Source organism: Archocentrus centrarchus, chromosome 5 (assembly GCF_007364275.1).
Source record: "Archocentrus centrarchus isolate MPI-CPG fArcCen1 chromosome 5, fArcCen1, whole genome shotgun sequence".
In the NCBI taxonomy this organism is placed as follows: domain Eukaryota; kingdom Metazoa; phylum Chordata; class Actinopteri; order Cichliformes; family Cichlidae; genus Archocentrus; species Archocentrus centrarchus.
This window is the reverse complement of record NC_044350.1, coordinates 17,659,281-17,677,368: the sequence shown is the minus strand read 5'-3', so window position 1 is coordinate 17,677,368 and position 18,088 is coordinate 17,659,281. Positions and strand designations below refer to the sequence as shown.

Genomic DNA, 18,088 nt, shown 5'->3' with positions numbered 1-18,088 from the left:
AAGCGCACTGGGATGAGCTTTAAATTTGCCCTCACTGAAGACCTCCTTCGTCTACGCGTGGCGCGCGGCCGAGGAGAGGTACATTAACGCAACTAAACAGGTGTTGTACCAAAAAAGTGATCGTCTGCCAAAAAGTGATTCTATGATTCTATGTGTAATACCTTTGCATATTGGTAAATCAACTGTGGTCAACATGATTTATGAATGGGTTATATATAAAATAAATTACCCGTTTTGCAAGTATCTTTATGACTCTGCGTTATTGTATCTACATTAATCAATCCAGTCCTTTATGGCCACTTAATATGTTTTTATAGAACTGTGACGCTACATTTGTTGGCCAACAAGTCAGTTATAACACTTTAAATATGGACAATTATTTATAACTGTATATTTTAATCAAAAGTATGTAGAAATGTTAAGGGGTAACAATGCACATCTAACAAGACCCATCACCGAAAGGGAAAATATCCCATGATTAATGAAAATATAAAATAAATGTAGGAATCATTACAGCCTCGTTTCATAATACAAAACCCTTCAGCAAATATTGGATATTGATACAGCTTTATTTTACACAGGAGGATAAAAACACAGCAGCACTCAATGAACTTGAATTGTAGTCAGTAGTCTCAGTTACCTTGTACTTGTCATTCCATCTCACATCATTCCATTTTTAGAACATAAAAATTTTATGGTCCAAATTTTGGACATATATAATGATTTCTGTATATATCAAATATTTTTCTAAATTATATTTTATTTTTTTAAAAGGCCCATCTGCCTACTTTCAGGCCTTTTTAAATGCATGCTCAAATTTACATTAACATTAATATCTCAAAAACTATTAAAAATAAAAGAGATTTTCACTCGCCATTCTTACCAAAAAGTTTAATCGGGATCTGAATTATATCTGACACATACATCCATACATGTTTGACCATTGGCTGTTTCAAATATGAAAAAAATAAAATAAAATAAATCAAGCTATCCTGTAAAGTCCCATATTTGAGCATACACTAATAAAAAACACTTCACATTGCAAAAGACAATTGGTGACAGTTTCTGAATGGTATGGCTGTATTTCAAAATAATGCAACATAAAACATGGAATGCTTTTCAACATGAAATTCTTTAAAAAAAAAAAAAATTAAATACTATATACTAATAATACTATTTACATTCAACTTTTAACTTTCAACTTGAGCAAATATGACAAATTGACAGTCTAATCTGATTCAAACAAAATTCTGAAGTTTCCAAATGGTGATCTAATTGTAAGAAAATAGTTTTGTCAAGTGGCCGTGTCCACACTGCGCAACTGGTAGTCTGTTACAAAACCCTATCACTAACCTCTAACCCACTAACCCTAATGCCATGACTGCTACAGTCAAGCAGGTATCAGGTAATCGGCGTGCTCACTGCCAGAATGAATGCTGAGAGGATTGTAATATATATGTGAAAATGCTACACTGTTGGGTATATTTAAACCTAACATGAATCATTAGACTTCTCTGGGGCAATCTGCTTGACTACAAAGGGGTATCAAAAATGAAAATTTTGCATATATTTAGCAAAATTATTTTCTCAGTTATGATTGCAGTACTATCTGTAAAGTCCATAATTTAGTTCTAAGTGGATTAAACTGTCAACTAATATTTTTTGTTTTTGTGATAAAAACTGTCATATTTGCTCAATCCAGTGTGAAAGTTGAATGTAAATAGCATTTTCTTCATTTTTATGACTAAAATTTGAATGTTGCTGGTTAAGCAGAAGGCCCATGGTAATTTGAGATGGAATAACCCCCCCGTTCTCAGTCCCTGCTTTGAGCTGATAGGAAGGCAACTCAAATAACCACTCATTAGAACTGGGATATGCAGAAGAGCATCTCTAAATGCACAGCACATCAAATCTTGAAGCAGGTGGGCTACAGTAGCAGAAGACCACACCATGTTCTACTCCTTTCAGCTAAGAAGAGGAAACTGAGGATACAATTTGCACAGGTTCACCAAAACTGGACAACCGGGGACTGTTATTTTAAGCCACGTTTTGTCCAGTTTTAAAAACTCAAGTCATTGCCTCATTAGCAGTCATCCTCACTCAGGTAAATGAAATATGTTTTATTGCAGAAAACTGACAAAGAGTTTTGTTAATGTCCACAGTGTATACTCTCCACACGTCTCTCTTCAAATTTGAACAGAAAAGTGTGGATGTACACTTCAACAAATAAAACTGTTTTTTGAATCAAAACAGACTTTATACTGTACAAAACACAAGGGAGTTACATTACAAAATAAACCATCTACATACTTCAAAAACAATATTCCAATCACACAACATATCTTCTGTCACAAAGAAACTGACCTAATCTGGACCTGCTTCCACCTGATCTATCTACAGCCTAACATTTGAGTGATAAAGGGTGGTTAATGCATTATTAAATATAGATCATTCTGACCTGTAAAACTGTTTTATGTACTATTTTGTTTAAAAATTACACATACAAAATGAAGACAGCTAATCTAGCTGTGGATGATATCAGGAAAAAGAAGCACTAGGCAGTTTAGATTCTATTACTTAATGGCATTATGATTGCATTCAGTTTCAAGCCAACAAGAACACATTTTAATAAGCAAAAAAAAAAAAAGTCAATTTCTCCAAAACAGCCCCTTCTTCCTTTCAAATAAAGCAGTGCTCTCTTTTATGCATGAGGCAGCAGCAGAACCAGTGTATTTGAATTCATTTCAGTTCATTTTTAAACAGGAATGGAAGGTAAATACAAGTGAAAAGACCATTACAGCAAATCAGATGATGTAAACTTTGCATATGAAGGGATTTGTCCCTGTTGTGTGGTTTCAGACAAAAAAAACAAAACAAAACAAAAACAAATCCCTGAAATGATCAAATTTCAAACTGAAGCCTCCAAATGGAAGTGATTAGGCCATCAGAAGATGCCGCTTGGCAGCTCCTTGCTGAACATGCCATCAAAGTCCAACTCCCGGCTCATCAGATCTTCCTCTACAGTCTCCAGTGCCCACTGATGGTCAGTCAGTTCCAGTGCCTCCCACTCAGCCTAAAAAATAAAATAACATCAAAGGACACACGGCACATGAACAAACTCTCAAAGCTCTACTGTCACCCAAAACACCATGTAGCTAATTAGAGACACACATACTTTGAAAGCTTTATTTGTATCTGCAGGCATGGCCATGGCAGCACCGCTCATCTGCTCCTGCATGATCCTCGACTGGTCTGCACCTGTGGGCATTCAATCGCACAGCAAACACAATCAACAAATGAAAAACTGGGGGCTTTCTCATCAAAGTCACACAATCTACTCAAGACTATACAGTGAAACAACAACTCCAACTTACCATTATCTTGGCCCAGGATTAACGAGTACATGCTTCGAAGTCCAAACACGTTTAGGAAATACCATGACGCTGAGCTCACCCTGCAAATCACAATGTTGTCACACACTAGCTTAAGCAATTTGAGATTAATAAATAATAAGCTGCGCAGTATGACTAAGGGTCTTGCTTTATTACCAAGAAGCATCCAATGAGAGCAGCTCTATTCCTTGTTGCAGCATGGGCTTAAAGCGCAGCGTGAGAGGGAAGGGAACCTTAGCTGCATGAAAGAGAGCAACAAAAAGAACTGTGTGATTTTCCATTTAAACAGTAACTTCTCTCAAAGGCAAAGTTGTTTTTGTGCGCTGCAACATCTGTGGGCGAGCGAGACTCATTACTTGTTACAAATCCCGAAAAGGTCCAGTTGATCCAGCCGCCGATGAGGATCATGGGAAGCACATTAGTTACGTTACCCTTCATCATGTCTGTCAGCATGCTCGGATCTGTGAACACAAAGAACATAGGCTAAATGTGCTTGTTACACTATCAACTGCGAGTCTTCTTTATTGGTAAAGACAAAACTTTAAACACCTGATAGCTGAAAAGATATTCATATACATTTTTTTGCACCTTAGCAGAAGATCCAGCTTTACTCCTGACATAAAGAAAGAAGGTGTCAAGTTTAAGTCACTGATCAGCCAACCTGCAAATGTTAGTGATGACTCCCAGTTTAATAGCTGGTTCAGTAAAATTCCCACAGGAACGCTGACTAAGAAAGGGACTAAAAATCTTTACATCTGTTAGGAGGTGCGGTTGACCCTGTTGCTACTTATGCAATCACCCTGCTGATGAAGGCTGAACAGACCCAAGTCATCCACGCTGCACTCACTCTTTTTTGTTTTCTTCCCATCTCTTTGTATTGACCATCACTTGTGACGACTACTTTCACACCTAAAACAATGATGGCATTATTGCACTGGCTAGAAGATGTGGCGTTCTGCTAATGAGACTGACTACAAGCTGCAACCTGCTGTGTTTAATTCAACATTTTCATTCATATTTCTCCTTCCTGTTTGTAGTGTTCTTTAGGTATCAGAGTGCACTGGTGACACACACACACACACACACACACACACACACACACACACACGTTTATGTAACCGCTTGCATTACACCAGCAAGATTGCATTACATTAGTGGACGAGTACCTAATAAAGTCAACAGTCTCTCCAGCCACATATCGTGACTCAATCAACTCACTTTAAATATCAATATGACAGCTTTGCACATTCAATATATTTTTAGTGGCTCTCTTGGATGCCATATTTTAGCAGTGATGGGATTCTTTAAAGCAGGAATGAGCCATTAATTTTCCCAAGGAGCCACATGAGAAACTGGGACCTTTGTGGAGGGGAGCATCAATAAGCTTCAAGAGATCAAATTAATTTTGAGCAGAACTGAGTTCAGCTTATTGGTGTGACCCTCCACAAAGGTCCCAGTTTCTCATGTGGCCCCTTGGGAAACCTGTCTACCCACCCTTTCTCTAAAGTATAAAAAGGATAATTAACTGGTTCATATGAAGTGTGCATGTTCTTTTTTCCTCACTTGGAGAGAGAAAGAAGGGAGGGAAAGAAGAGCTGCTCTGGTCTGCTCCAGCACTTTCCCCTCACCTCTGCTTAAGCAACTCTTAACCCTCTTCCCCACTCCTAACAGCTTTTCACCTTGTAATGGGCCAAGATGCTTTGTGAATCATTTTACCAGGATTTAGTCCTAACTGTAAGTGAAAGTTCTGAGAATCTGTCACTGAGAGCAACTCTTAGAATTAGAAAACATTGCTGATGACTCGTGTTTTAGCCACATGCTCATAATTTACTACAAAGGCTCACCTGTCATTGGAGAGGGTGGGACAACCTTTCTTTTGGTCTTCTTAAAGAATCCATCTTCTTGATTATTGAAGTAGAACTTCCTCATCAAAAAAGACTAAAACAAACAGAAATCTTCACTGCTGCAGTCGTGGCAGATACATGCAAAGACCAATATGTTGCAGTTCTCACTCAATTTTGCAACTCATGAAAGCCAGACTGAGGATTTTGCACTTTTTAAGCAACCTACCTGTTTGGGAATGTATTTTCCATTTTCTCTGAGGATTCTGCTCCGAATAAGAACCTGGCTGGATTTGGAGAAGAAGCCACACATTTGGACTTAAGTCAACTGCATTTTTGTTTTTTTGTGATTCAGTTTACAGGTAGATATGACTTATGACGCACCTGTCAGAAACTTGTTCTAGCGTCAGCTTCTTGTCACTTTGAAGGAGAATAGATACATAATGTCGTATCACCCCAACAAGAAAGGTGATGAAGACGATGGGCAACACCACCCAAAGTCTAATATTGGAGTCCAGCAGAAGCTCCGGCTCTGCCATTCTGTCCGGTTGTCTGACTGGGGGAAAAAAATTTAAAACGCAGAAAAATGAGCTCAGCAAACAGAAAGCAAGTCTAGCTTTCCAGCTAAATGCACCAGCAGACGTTTTTGTAACGAATAAGGGCAAAAAGCTGCACGTCGGGCGGAGACTGACGTTAGGGATGGGCTGTCAGCTGCTTTGGTTAGCTAGCCAGCGTCCGTAACATTACCGACTCACATCGGACTAATAAGAAACTAAAGTTAAACAACGCAGTTTAAGTTCAGCTTCGCTATGTGGCACCTATCTGTTAAAAGCATCAACAATGTATGATGTATGATGCTGCTACGAGGATTAACAAAGCTAGCGCTAGTGGAGCGCCAGCTTTGTTAACATTAGCCAGCTGGCTACCTGCTTCTGGATGTCTGGGTCACCGCAGATGAGAGGTGGCCGGTTGTGTCAGCGCAGCTACCGCCGCTCGTAGTTTGTTCCCCAGTGACGAAAGACACAAGCCATGCACCGTGTGAGGTAGTTAAATAACTTAAATAATCTCTAACAGTTCGCATCGATTGCTGCAGGAATCGCTCTGCGTTGGCTCCGGGAATGAGGAAGATTTCTGCTTCTGCACCTCGTCCAAGTCCCACTCACCGGGACTGCAGCGCCACCTCGCGGTGATGTACGCATTGATTCTGCTTCTGCCTCTTCTTCGGGCTGCTCCCTTTAGGGGTCGCCACAGCGGATCATCACCCCCAGCATCCTCCTCTGTCGCGTCAAGCTTCTCTGCGTGTCTTCCTTCAATACATCTATGAATCTTCTCTCTGGTCTTCCTCTTTTCCTTCCGCCTGGCAGCTCCATCCTCAGCATCCTTGTCCAATAAATCTACTACCCCTCCTCTGCGCATGTCCAAACCACATCATTCTTGCCTCTGTAACTTAGTTTCCAAATAGCTCAACCTGAGCTGTCCCTCTGATCCACTCATTTCTAATTCTGTCCCTCCTGGTCACTCCCAACGAAAATCTTAATGAAGCCACCTCTGAAAATTAGACAGGTAAAATGTCAGCTTTGTGACTGATCTCCTGTTGCTTTTTGAGGCACAGAAAATGTGAAAGGAGGGTGATGATTATATTGAATTCAAAGTACACTTAACACACATGGCTCACAACATTATGCCATCTCTCCTGGGTTGTGACTGTATATGAAGGTACTTGAGACAGTATGCAGGACTGAGAGTGTGCAGGGCTGTTATCAGAGTAAAAGGTTGCTACCCTTTTATTTACTATATTACATTATTTTCTAGACTTTACATATTTTTTTTTCCAAATTTGATACCTTCAGTAACAACTTGCAATATGTAATAGTAATTGTGTGAGACAAACTGTGTATATTGCAGAGTCCTGTTACAAAAAAATCACATGGATGTGTCATATGCTATAATAAGGCATTTAGATATAGGCATACACATTTTGCTAATATGCAAACAGTTTTTTTTATTGCTACACAATTTAATTGCGTTTGTACAGTTTTCCCTAAAGATGATCTGCTGTTGTTATGAAAGAGTTAATCATGTGAAGTTACATTCCTGCATTTATGGTTCATGGTGAACATTTTATTTTCCTTACATACAGTGCTGGATTTGCCCTTTTCACAATTTCTTAGTTTTTTTTCCATATTTGACAGACCTATATGTTTCAAATCATCAAACAAATTTTAATATTAGGCAAAGATAACGTGAATAAATACAAAATGCAGTTTTTAAATGATAATTGCATTTATTAAGGTGAAAAAGTTATCCAAACCAACATGGTCCTCTGTGAAAAAGTAACTGCCCCCTAACCCTAATTACTGGTTGTGCCACCCTTGGAAGCAAAAGCTGCAATCTAGCGTTTGCGAGATCTGGCAATGAGGTTTTCACATTGCTGTGGAGAAATTTTGGCCCACTCTTCTTTGCAGAATTGTTATTATTTTGGCCACATTGAAGGGTTTTTCAGTATGAACGGGCTGTTTAAGGTCATGCCAAAGCATCTCAATCGGATTTAAGTCCAGACTTTACTTTACTTGGATTTTGTGGAAAAAAACTAAGAAATCATGAAGGGGGCAAATACTTTTTCCAAAGTGCCGTATTAGGACTCACCCTGTTGTAAATGACCCTGACCAATGGGTGGCGGTAATACGCACTTATCCCGCTTCCCAAACGGTGATGTCAAAAAGAAGAAGACTCTTGTCGCTGCAGACAGGAAGAACTGGAAAACCTTCTAGAAAGATTTTGAGTGTCCGGCTGTCATCATATGTTGGACGGTGATTTATTGAAACGGTATGTAAAACTGACCAGCACGACATTGTAGGTCTGTCTCCCGGCTAATTTATTCAAGGCTAGCGTATTGCTACGGCATCCATGAGCTGTATTACTCAAGCCTACAGCTAGCTAAAGTGACCTTGCTGTGTTGGCATATGTAAGCAGGGCAGAAGAAAGCAACCTGAAGCCATATCTGAATATATGGGGTTATACGGCCAGTTAATAGCCACAGTTCATCTCCATGTTATTTGCATTGCGTCTTTTGTAATTATGTGTACAGGCAGACCCGTTACATCTCTAGCTCACTTCCATCTTAAGCCGTAAATCATCATATTACGAAATGCTAGTTACTGAAAAACACACAGTTCTTGAGGTTTGTTAGTGCTTTCTAATAGATGTGCATCGAATACATTTAACTGTGATTTTTAAAGGCTTTAAAAAAAAAAAAATCTTTCCACAGAATTTCTTCCTAAGTGCTTGTCCTATACTAAAGCATGGGAACGGATAGAAGGTAAGGTTCACATCATCCCTCTGCTCTTAACGCGCATAGTGAGCATGTGTTTGTATATTTAAGTCTGGCACTTATTTCAGGATTAATCGTGGTGATCGTAGTGGGCGATATGGTTCTGATGGGCGCAAAGATGATCCGGAGTGGTATGGAAAACGAAGCAGAGATGTGGAAAAGGATAATGATCGACCCTGGGTTGATGACAGATGCAAAGAGCGCTGCGATGAACGCAGAGACCGAGGCAGTCCAGAGGTAAGTAAGGAGGAATTCCTTGTCAGAGTAATAATGAAAATGTTGATTTTGAATTTAAACATGATTATAGATATATATTTTTTGTCTCCTACAGAGGAGCCGAAAACGACACAGCAGTGACAGATCTGATGATGAATATGATGGTGAATATCCAGAGCAGGACTACAGAATGGAGCAGGAGGAGGAGGAGAGCAAAACAGTTATGCTAAGGGGTCTCCCTGTCCATGTCACGGAAGAAGATGTAAGGTCACAGTTCTCATTCAGGCTCATTCATGTTTGTTTAAAAAAAAAAATAAAAATAAATAATGGCAGAACCACACCAAACCTTCCTTGAAAGGCAGAGCCAACCACCTTTTATTATAATTTTTCTTGTGCGGCAGCGGATCTTTGTCAAGAAGTTAAAAACTGTAAATTGTCATGGGGTGGGTGTAAGATTGTGGTGCAGAAATCAGCTATACTTAACAACCTTTGTGGCTTGTAACATGTAAACTGTAATATTCGAGGCAGCCCCAGCTATTTTCACATGTGCTGCAGCCTTAAACTTTGCTAAAAATCAGCTGACTGAGTAGGTATGATACAATCACCATGTCAGTGATCAGCAACGTTCTCCAAATTTACCAAAGTTTAGGGTGTCAAAAACCACAGATAGCACATTTGGACACCAATTGTAGCTCTGTCTCCTGGACATGTAATTTTATATAGTCAATTGACTGTAACTTCATTACTTTTGGGGGGGCTGTTGACGTGGTTTAGGTATCAAAATAGATCTTTTCCCATGTTGTTTCAGATATAATTGGAAGGAATGACATTTTTTGTACCATACCTAGACAGAGGTGCAGGTGAGAACACTAATGTCCAAGGCAGTCAGCTTGGACACCAGCAAGTCTGTAAGCTCATTAGTACAAAGTCAGTGTGATGTTGGATTGTGATAGGATGGATTGGATTGTGCTGAAAGCAACCCTGCTAACATTTCTGTAAATTCACTACCAGCCACTGTGTCTGGCCTATCGCGTGTTCTTCCTAGTCAGGACCCTCACCTAAACCACACATATAACCAGCAGTGCCAGTGAGTTAAAAGCAGACTTTCCTTCCACGTTACATAGAAAAAAAAGGACAACTGTGGAAATACTCTAAACAGACTTTCCTGAAATTATTCAGAAATTGAGCAAAAACAGCTTTAAACTATAAAAAAAAAGAAGGCATTATAAGCACCACTGAGCAGCTGATTGTGGGAGGTGTTATAAAAGCTCTTGGCTGCCTTTGGAGTTCAGTCTGCCTTTACCATAAGTACTGAGGGGTTGTTCTGGGATTATTTGTAGTTTTAAGGAAATTAATTTTGTTAGATTGATTCATCTAAACTGCCTAATCTGCGTTACATATTGTTTCATTCTGAAATTTGCCGTTTCAGTCTCAACCACAGTTAGGTGATTGGCTCTTCCTCGCTCAGCTTGCTGCAGCAGCATCCATGAGGTGTTTAGTACATCCTTTCATTTTTGTAATTATCTGCATACAATAAACAGTGGCATGTAAACTGTGGTCGTCGTGTCCATTGTTATGTTCAGTGTTTGAGCCAGCCGTAACAACTGTGACTTGAAAATTGTGTGAACAGGTGCTTCATAGTTCATGACCAGTCCCCAGAAAGATGATCTTAAAGTCAGGAAACAGTAAGTAGGAATAACATAACATTTGTATCCTGATGAGTCTCACCGTTTGCTTCTGTTTTCCAGATCCGCACGGCACTCGAGCAGCTAGAGGGACCGCAGCCTGTGGACATACGTTTGATGAAGAAAAGGACAGGTGAGTGATGCTGTTCAGAGTTTCTCATTTGCTTTAACGCCCTATCTTTAAACCCACTTTTCCTACTTTATTACAACTCCTGTGGGAAAAAAATCATATTAAGCATTGTTATAGGGTACCGTGTTACATAAGAAATTCTGATTTGATGACATGGTCAGGTAAGATGTTGATGGTATGTAAATCCTGCTGCCATTCCCTTGATGTTGTAAGCACCTTCCCCACCGCCGATTGTAAACTTGAATTTTGAACCAAGGCATTCTAACTAACACGCCTCCCGTCTATATTTGAATGCTGTCTCTAGGTATAAGCCGAGGTTTCGCCTTCGTGGAGTTTTATCACTTGCAAGATTCTGCCCGATGGATGGAGACCAATCAGGTTGCTTCAACAATCACCAAGTGTAGAAATATTCTTGGAGATTAGGACCCAAATTAAATAATACAATGATACCAGTTTACAAAGCCCAGTCAGTTTGTATTTAGTCAAAGAATCTTAATTGTAAAACTGATATCTGAAGGGTTTTGTTTTTTGATATTGCACACATGGTTCTTTATTTTTTATAGCAGCATAGTAAAAATAATCCTTTGAATTGAGTTGTGAACTGCAACACCGCTGTAAAAAATCACATTTGATTTGTTCTCTTAAAAATAACTGTGAAGAATTTATTTAGGACCTTAAAGCTTAAAAAAAGGGAGTTTGATTCCTGTTACCAGTGTGGCCCCAAGTAGTCTTGTTCAGTACTGACTACCCTGTGGATTTATTGCACATTCTGCTCCAGCTCCGTCTCTTGGATAGTTTCTCATCTCCATTTAACATCCGAAGACTGGAGTGAGATATGGACGAGCTGGCAGCACTCCGGTCCCAAACATTTTCTGAGAACTCATTCCCTCGTTCTCTAAACACCTCTTTCTATCTCTGCTCCTTTTTACTCCTTGAGACACCCCCACCTAAACGAGTGTAAACCTAGCCACTCTTTCCCGTTCCAGCTGCTCTCACTCATTGGGTGGGGTTAGCAGCAGGAGCTCAGCACGTGCCTCTTTGACTTAAACATGTCATATTTTGTTGTAATTACAGTTTTTGTTTTGTTTTGTTTTGTTTGTTAACTTCACAGAATAAGTTGGTGATCCAGGGGAAAACCATTGCAGTGCACTACAGCAACAGGAGACAGAAGTTTGAAAACTGGCTTTGCAATGCTGTGAGTGTTATTTCTGACTACACCCTTAGCCCATAATAGTACTTTTTTTTGTCCTTCTGCTTTATTATAACAAAAATACACCATTGCTGGTTATTTCAGTGCGGTCTGTATAATTTTCGCAAGAGGCTGAAGTGTTTCAGGTGTGGAGCGTCAAAAGTTGGTGAGTTTTTCCACTTAAGTTAAATTTTTTGTCTCTCTCTCTGTGAGAACCAGCAGCTCATTTTAGTGGTTTGCAGTCACTGATAATCTGCGTGATGCTTTTTGTGATTGCTGATTGTAGGAGAATCTCCTGCTGTAAATGGTTTAACTGTCGAGTCTCAACAGCCAGGAGAGTACAGTGGAGACAGTAAGTGTGTTTTTCATGGATGAAAGAAACTGCAAAAAAAAAAAAGGTATGAATTTAATTCTCTTTATTTTATGACCTCTCTTTTTGTCCACAGCAATCATTTTGAGGAACATTGCCCCTCTGTCTACTGTTGATGGGATTTTGAACTTACTGGCACCATACGCCAACCTGTCCACCAGCAACGTCCGTCTCATCAAAGACAAACAAACAGGACAGAACCGAGGCTTCGCCTTCGTCCAGCTCTCATCGCCCCTGGTGTGTAGCTTTATTGTTCTGCAGTCAGTATGCATTCATAATCTATGGTGTGTTGTCACATATGACAGTGATATTTTATTTCTTATACAGGAGGCTTCTCAGCTGCTCACCATCCTCCAGAGCCTTCAGCCACCTCTGAAACTGGATGGAAAAACAGTCGGCGTGGATTTTGCAAAGAGTGCTAGAAAGTGAGTCATCACACACATACGTGATGCATATTTCAACAGAATAGCCTATATTTATACTTGTGATATAGTGTGTTTTTATCGCATAGAATAAAATAAAATGGAAATAAAGGACCTGTTTTTCTTCTGCATTAGCTTTAAGTTTAAAGTTTACAAATCATTTTCTTCCCAGAGATTCGGCACTGCCTGACGGGATCAGAGCCAGCGCTCTCTCTGTTGCCAGCACAGCCATTGCTGCTGCTCAGTGGTCATCCAGTCAGGTATCATATGCTATACCATATCTGAGTAGTGCAAGGATCCATTTTGAGTCCTCTTCCTTATCTCCTGCCAGATTTAATGTCCAGTATTTCCTCTTAGGCTAGCGTCTCTTGAAGGGGGGGTTATCGGTTAACTTATTGTCAATTAAGACAACACTTACTTAGTGGAGCCTAATGTGCAGTATTTTTTTTTATCGTGGCTTCAAGTTGCAGAAAAGATTTGCTGACTTTACACATTTATTTGCATAATTCTGATTAAGTTGCTCTCCTTTGTTTTGTGTCTGACTTCATCACATGCGTGTTTTATCTTTTTAGTTGCAGCGAAGCTCGGCTGCAACTTCAGATCAGATCGCTCTTCCAAAGAGTTACGCACAAGTGTGGCCGCAGCAGCCTGAAGGATTGGTTCCTGTCATTGGGGATGGATTACTCGGAGGTAACAACAGGTTTCAATCACTCACAAAAATTTGGCGTGTTTTTTTTGGTACTGAGGCTGAGATTACTGACTTCATCATCACTCTCTCTCCAGCTGCTCCAGGAATGAAGACTCTGATCCCTGCAGCTGCAGTTGTCATATCCCAGGCAGCTCAAGTCTACCAACCTGTCATTATCAGCCAGCCTGCAATACAGGTAGGAAGTCTATTAACGTCACATCTTTGAACTGCAAAGAGCTACTCAAGTGTAATTAATCTCTATGGCGAATCCAAACGTTCATCGGGGTTTTTTTTCTCCTCCCTCCTCTCAGACACATCCACTAGTTGTTGCAGCACAGCAGCCTACTAGTGTTTGCACTACATCACTCGTAACACCGGCATCTTCCACTGGTGCTGCAACGATTTGTGCTGCCCCGACTGCTAGCACAACAGGTGAGAAGAGTTAGCTGCAGAATTACTCCTGTATGTAAATGAAAGAATCAAAACTAAATCTTAAAAAAAAAAACACTTTTTGCTTTATATCTCCGTTTTTTTCAATGTGTAGCTGTCCCCGATACTTCCACGTACCAGTACGATGAGTCGTCAGGTTACTACTACGATCCACAGACTGGTCTGTACTATGATTCAAGCAGCCAGGTATGTACACCATGGTCTTACTGTATGTGCGTAATCTACTGCCATGCATTGCATTTTAGTGTTTATTATAAACACACTGTTTATATTTTTTGTCTATTGCTTGTCATTAATAGTACTACTATAACTCCGAGACTCAGCAGTACCTTTACTGGGACAGCGAGAAGCAGACGTACATCCCTGCACCCTCTGAATCCGACGCAAGTACAGAACAAGCATCCACAGCGAGCACTGCAGCCACCTCCCCAACCACAGTCTCCACAAGCAGTAAAGAGCCCAAAGACAAGAAAGAAAAACCCAAAAACAAGTCTGCACAACAGGTAAGTGTTACTCTAGCTGCTTTTCCACCGACGGGGTTCCGGTGCCGGTGTCAGTATTTGAAGTGTTCAGCGGTTTTTCCACCGTGAACACACTTGGTGCTCGGCCAAAAAATGGGTTCAACTCGGGCCCCTCAAGCCTAGCTGGTCTCGAACCAAGAACACGTGACGAAAGCGGCAGAAGGGCGTGATTCTGTCATCTCAGCATACAGTTTTCTACCATATTACATGTGTATTACATGAGAAAAGTGAAGCGATTTTCACAGTTGGGCCTTAAGGTTGAACATGCTGGTTATTTCATCAGTTCAGTTCATATCACAGATAAAAGGACGCAAAGTGCGTACTTGTCATCTTGCTCGTAATCGTTGTCTGTGTTTACCTCTGTGCTGCACACACATGCTGCAGTAGTTTGGTTTGGACCGTAAAACATGTTCGGAGCACAAGAAAGGGGAGCGTGTTCTCCCACGTTTGCGTTCTTGTGTCTAGACGAGGACCCGCCCACACTCATACGTAAAGGAGCAGTTCACAGAAACGCGGTGGAAACGCGGGCCGGTTCTTAAGCATTTCGCCGGTTCAATCAAACCAGCACTGGCACGGGCACCTGAAGATGCTACTTTTCCACTGCCGAGCTGTTTTTTTTTTTGTTTGTTTTTTTTTCTTTTGGTTTATATCTTTTACAGTCTGTTGTCTTTGAAATAATGTTTATGGCACTATTAAATTGCAGATCGCAAAGGACATGGAGCGTTGGGCAAAAAGCTTAAATAAACAAAAAGAAAGTATTAAGAGCACTGTCCAAGGGTTCGGGTCTTCTAAGGAAGAAGACAAAAAAGAGTCTGCAGCTGCCGATGCAGGTTTCTCCCTCTTTGAGAAGAAGGTAGTGTAACAGTAACTACTAAGAATCATTATGATGTGCTTTGGATCCACATAATGGCAACTGCTAACTGGAGAAGCACACTGATTTGGATTATTTTTGTTACTTATATTTAGAAAGTTAATTTTCATGACTATCATTACCAGCCACTGAATAGCTTTTAATTCTGAATTGCTGTAAGATTTTATATGTTGTGGACACTTCTTTGTTGACTACATTTGTTTCCTTTCAGCAGATCGGAGGCTTTGAGAAACCGTCCCTCGTAACTGAACAGATCAAGCTCAAGCTTGAGATTTCATCTAAGGTTTGTTGTCCGTTTGCAGCTATTTCTCAGATTTATTAATTAAAATAAATTCTTTAACACTTTACCTTTTTATTTGTTTTCATGTTAGAGTGATTTGGTTTCTGCCTACAATGGGGATAGTGACCCAGAGGAAGATGGCTCAGATCAAGCAGCGGATGACGAGGGGAAAATAACTGACTGGAAGAAGATGGTCTGTCTGCTGTGTCGACGGCAGTTCCCCACCAAAGATGCTCTGCTGCGTCACCAGCAGCTCTCTGACCTCCACAAGGTGAGGATGGCAAACAGCGGGTGTTTAATGTGCAAGTAGCTATGAATATTCTGGGCTGTGCCATCTGTTCAAAGCAAAATGGAGCTCGCATGCTGTACCTTATAAGGGAAATGCATATATTTATGTGAGTGATTATTTTGTCATGTTTTTCCAATTAAATTGCTTTTAATTGTTGTAGAAAAACTTGGAAATTCAAAAAAGAGCACAGCTTTCAGAAGCTGAGCTGGAGGAGCTGGAGAGGAAAGAGACTGAGGTATTTTTCTTCACAATGTCATCCTTCTGTCTGTTTTTTAATTATTATTTTTCCAGTGAGAACACATGTTTTCTTGTCATTTTAACAGCAGAAGTACAGAGACAGAGCTGCAGAAAGAAGGGAGAAGTATGGTGTTCCTGAACCTCCTGCACCTAAAAAGAAATTTTACCAACCACCAAGCCAAACAGTGTAAGTGCAAGGACTGGTCCCATAGCAAGCCATCTCTGAAGTCTGAGTGGATCTTTGTGATCTTCACTGCTATAATAATAATATTTTAATTTGATGTTTTTAAACACTTGTCATTTGCCATTAACAGAAACTATGAGCAGCCCACCAAAGACGGTTTAACAAGTGATAATATTGGGAGCAAGATGTTGCAAGCGATGGGCTGGCAGGAGGGCAAAGGTCTGGGGCGCCACCAACAAGGCATCACTGTTCCCATCTCGGTGAGCAGACTTTTATAACTTGTCTTCAGAACTAACCCTCATCTCCTGACCAGATCCTCTAACAGATGGAATCTGCGTGCCGACGTGTTCCTTTTTGCTCACAAAGCAATTAGTGCTGTTGCCTGAGGGGCACCTGCGTCTAATATGTCATCTCTTATTACCATCTTTGCCTTTCCCCACAGGCTTCATTAAGGACCAAAGGCACCGGCCTGGGTGTTAAAGGAAGCTCATATGAACTCTCACCATCTGACAACTACAAGGATGCCGTGCGTAAAGCCATGTTTGCACGCTTCACAGAGATAGAGTGAACCGGGGAGAAATATACAAAATATACAGAAGATTTTTCCATCTGTACAAACTTAACTGTAAGTTGTCTTGTTTATTTAGGGAAAATGTTTTGAGTGCACTTCACACATGGCACATGTACATTTTGTATAATGTTTGTACATAAAAAAATTATGTAGAACTTCTGAAGTTTGTTTTGTGAGCCTTAATGTGATAAATAAAAGTGGTCTTTATGTGCACAGGCACTTGTATGCATTTTTGCTTTTGTATTTCCTGACAAATATCAGGTTATTCCTGTCATATTTGAATCTCACATCACCTAATAGTCCCACATTGATTTGATAGTTATTATGCTCGGGTCTCATTTGTTTGTTTGATATTAGATGCAAACTCAGAGATGATTTGGAGCTAATTTTACCACTTCAGTATCACCTACTGTATGCTTTTTTTTTTTTTTTTTTTAACTGTATAGGGTATAAATCCCTGCATGGCCAAGGTTTTATATAATAGTTGGATGCATTGGAGCTTTTTTGAGCTGCCAAAGTGTATACAAGACAAATGGTGATCTTCCTGAGGCTGGAACTGTCAGTTCTTTGTGCTTGTTCCTCTTTTATATCTACAGTCCTCACTGCGATTCACAGGGTAACACTGTCTTGGAAAAAAAAAAAACCCTACATTTCTATAAGCATCCATCAGTCCATCAAGGATATATATATCTATAATATACACTATATATATTTCTATAAACATAAGGAGTATATGTGTGTTTCTGAGAGTATACCTTAATAAGCAGGCTCTCTCTTGTAGGAAGAGGCGAGTCATTAAAGTGTGAGCTTGAAGAAAAAAATTCTGTAAACATATATCAAATTGATCCCTGACTTTGCTGAATTTCTTTGAACCACCACTGGACATTTTGTCAATTATTTCTGCCAGACTCTTTGGGTTCCTTAATATCCTCTTTCCTGGGGGAGTTTATGGCTGGCAGGTTTCACCTGCTCTTGCTTTACTTGCCAGACTTTTGAAAACACTTCACAGATTCTTTGCTACATCTGTTTGATTCAGTAAATCACTTTGATATTTCCAGGAATTAAAAAAACAAACAAAAAAAAAACAAATCCTAAAGATGGGCCACTCTTCCCCCATAATTATTTGTGCTATGAAATGAAGTGACCATAAACAGATACGAAAACAAGTTAAAAGGAAAATTCTGGAAATTATAACTAAACATCTATGTCCATTGTCATATTTGAAATTACCAGATCAAAATCCATAAGAACAGCATATTTGATCTAGCAGCAGATATCTGCTGTTTTGCATGTAGTGTACAGATGGCTGTGTTGCACATTATATTTATGTGTGAAATTCACTTTCATTCCCATCACTAGGGGTCAGTATCAGTTTAAGGGGTAATTGCTTCAATCATTCAGAAATTGCACAACCAGAAAGA

The 18,088-nt window shown here is 39.9% G+C and overlaps 2 protein-coding genes across 4 annotated transcripts; one reads left to right on the top strand and one right to left on the bottom strand.

The window, feature by feature from the left end:
* Positions 1 to 2,105: 2,105 nt before the first annotated feature.
* Positions 2,106 to 6,403, bottom strand: emc3 (ER membrane protein complex subunit 3). The gene is made up of 9 exons (XM_030729998.1): positions 6,160 to 6,403; positions 5,618 to 5,789; positions 5,463 to 5,520; positions 5,237 to 5,330; positions 3,749 to 3,853; positions 3,549 to 3,630; positions 3,375 to 3,454; positions 3,176 to 3,258; positions 2,106 to 3,073 (listed from the first exon to the last, which is right to left on the bottom strand). The coding sequence occupies exons 2-9, from the start codon at positions 5,770 to 5,772 to the stop codon at positions 2,945 to 2,947; spliced, it is 786 nt and encodes a 261-aa protein (XP_030585858.1). The 5' UTR covers positions 5,773 to 5,789; positions 6,160 to 6,403; the 3' UTR covers positions 2,106 to 2,944.
* Positions 6,404 to 7,944: 1,541 nt separating this feature from the next.
* On the top strand, positions 7,945 to 16,880 carry LOC115780738 (RNA-binding protein 5-like). Of its 3 annotated transcripts, none has more exons than XM_030730115.1 (24): positions 7,945 to 8,059; positions 8,502 to 8,552; positions 8,633 to 8,801; positions 8,896 to 9,042; positions 10,529 to 10,598; positions 10,900 to 10,973; positions 11,707 to 11,790; positions 11,890 to 11,950; positions 12,071 to 12,136; positions 12,231 to 12,391; positions 12,482 to 12,579; positions 12,749 to 12,836; positions 13,149 to 13,266; positions 13,360 to 13,460; positions 13,576 to 13,696; positions 13,809 to 13,900; positions 14,014 to 14,217; positions 14,939 to 15,088; positions 15,318 to 15,389; positions 15,478 to 15,657; positions 15,836 to 15,910; positions 15,999 to 16,099; positions 16,227 to 16,356; positions 16,539 to 16,880. In XM_030730115.1, the coding sequence occupies exons 2-24, from the start codon at positions 8,536 to 8,538 to the stop codon at positions 16,662 to 16,664; spliced, it is 2,505 nt and encodes an 834-aa protein (XP_030585975.1). In that variant the 5' UTR covers positions 7,945 to 8,059; positions 8,502 to 8,535; the 3' UTR covers positions 16,665 to 16,880. The 3 variants fall into 3 exon arrangements, with proteins under 3 accessions (XP_030585975.1, XP_030585977.1, XP_030585978.1); XM_030730117.1 differs by having other exon boundaries at positions 15,321 to 15,389; positions 16,539 to 16,681; XM_030730118.1 differs by having other exon boundaries at positions 16,002 to 16,099; positions 16,539 to 16,681.
* Positions 16,881 to 18,088: the final 1,208 nt, after the last annotated feature.

Coding starts and splice junctions, on each gene's coding strand:
- emc3 (XM_030729998.1), bottom strand. CDS start 5,772: ATGGCAGAGCCGGAGCTTCTGCTGGACTCCAATATTAGACTTTGGGTG. Junction 3,854..5,236: donor CCCACCCTCTCCAATGACAG/GTGAGCCTTTGT, acceptor TTGTGTTCACAG/ATCCGAGCATGCTGACAGAC. Junction 3,631..3,748: donor CTTTTCGGGATTTGTAACAA/GTAATGAGTCTC, acceptor TCTTTCATGCAG/CTAAGGTTCCCTTCCCTCTC.
- LOC115780738 (XM_030730115.1), top strand. Junction 9,043..10,528: donor TCCATGTCACGGAAGAAGAT/GTAAGGTCACAG, acceptor TCTGTTTTCCAG/ATCCGCACGGCACTCGAGCA. Junction 12,580..12,748: donor TTTGCAAAGAGTGCTAGAAA/GTGAGTCATCAC, acceptor TTTTCTTCCCAG/AGATTCGGCACTGCCTGACG.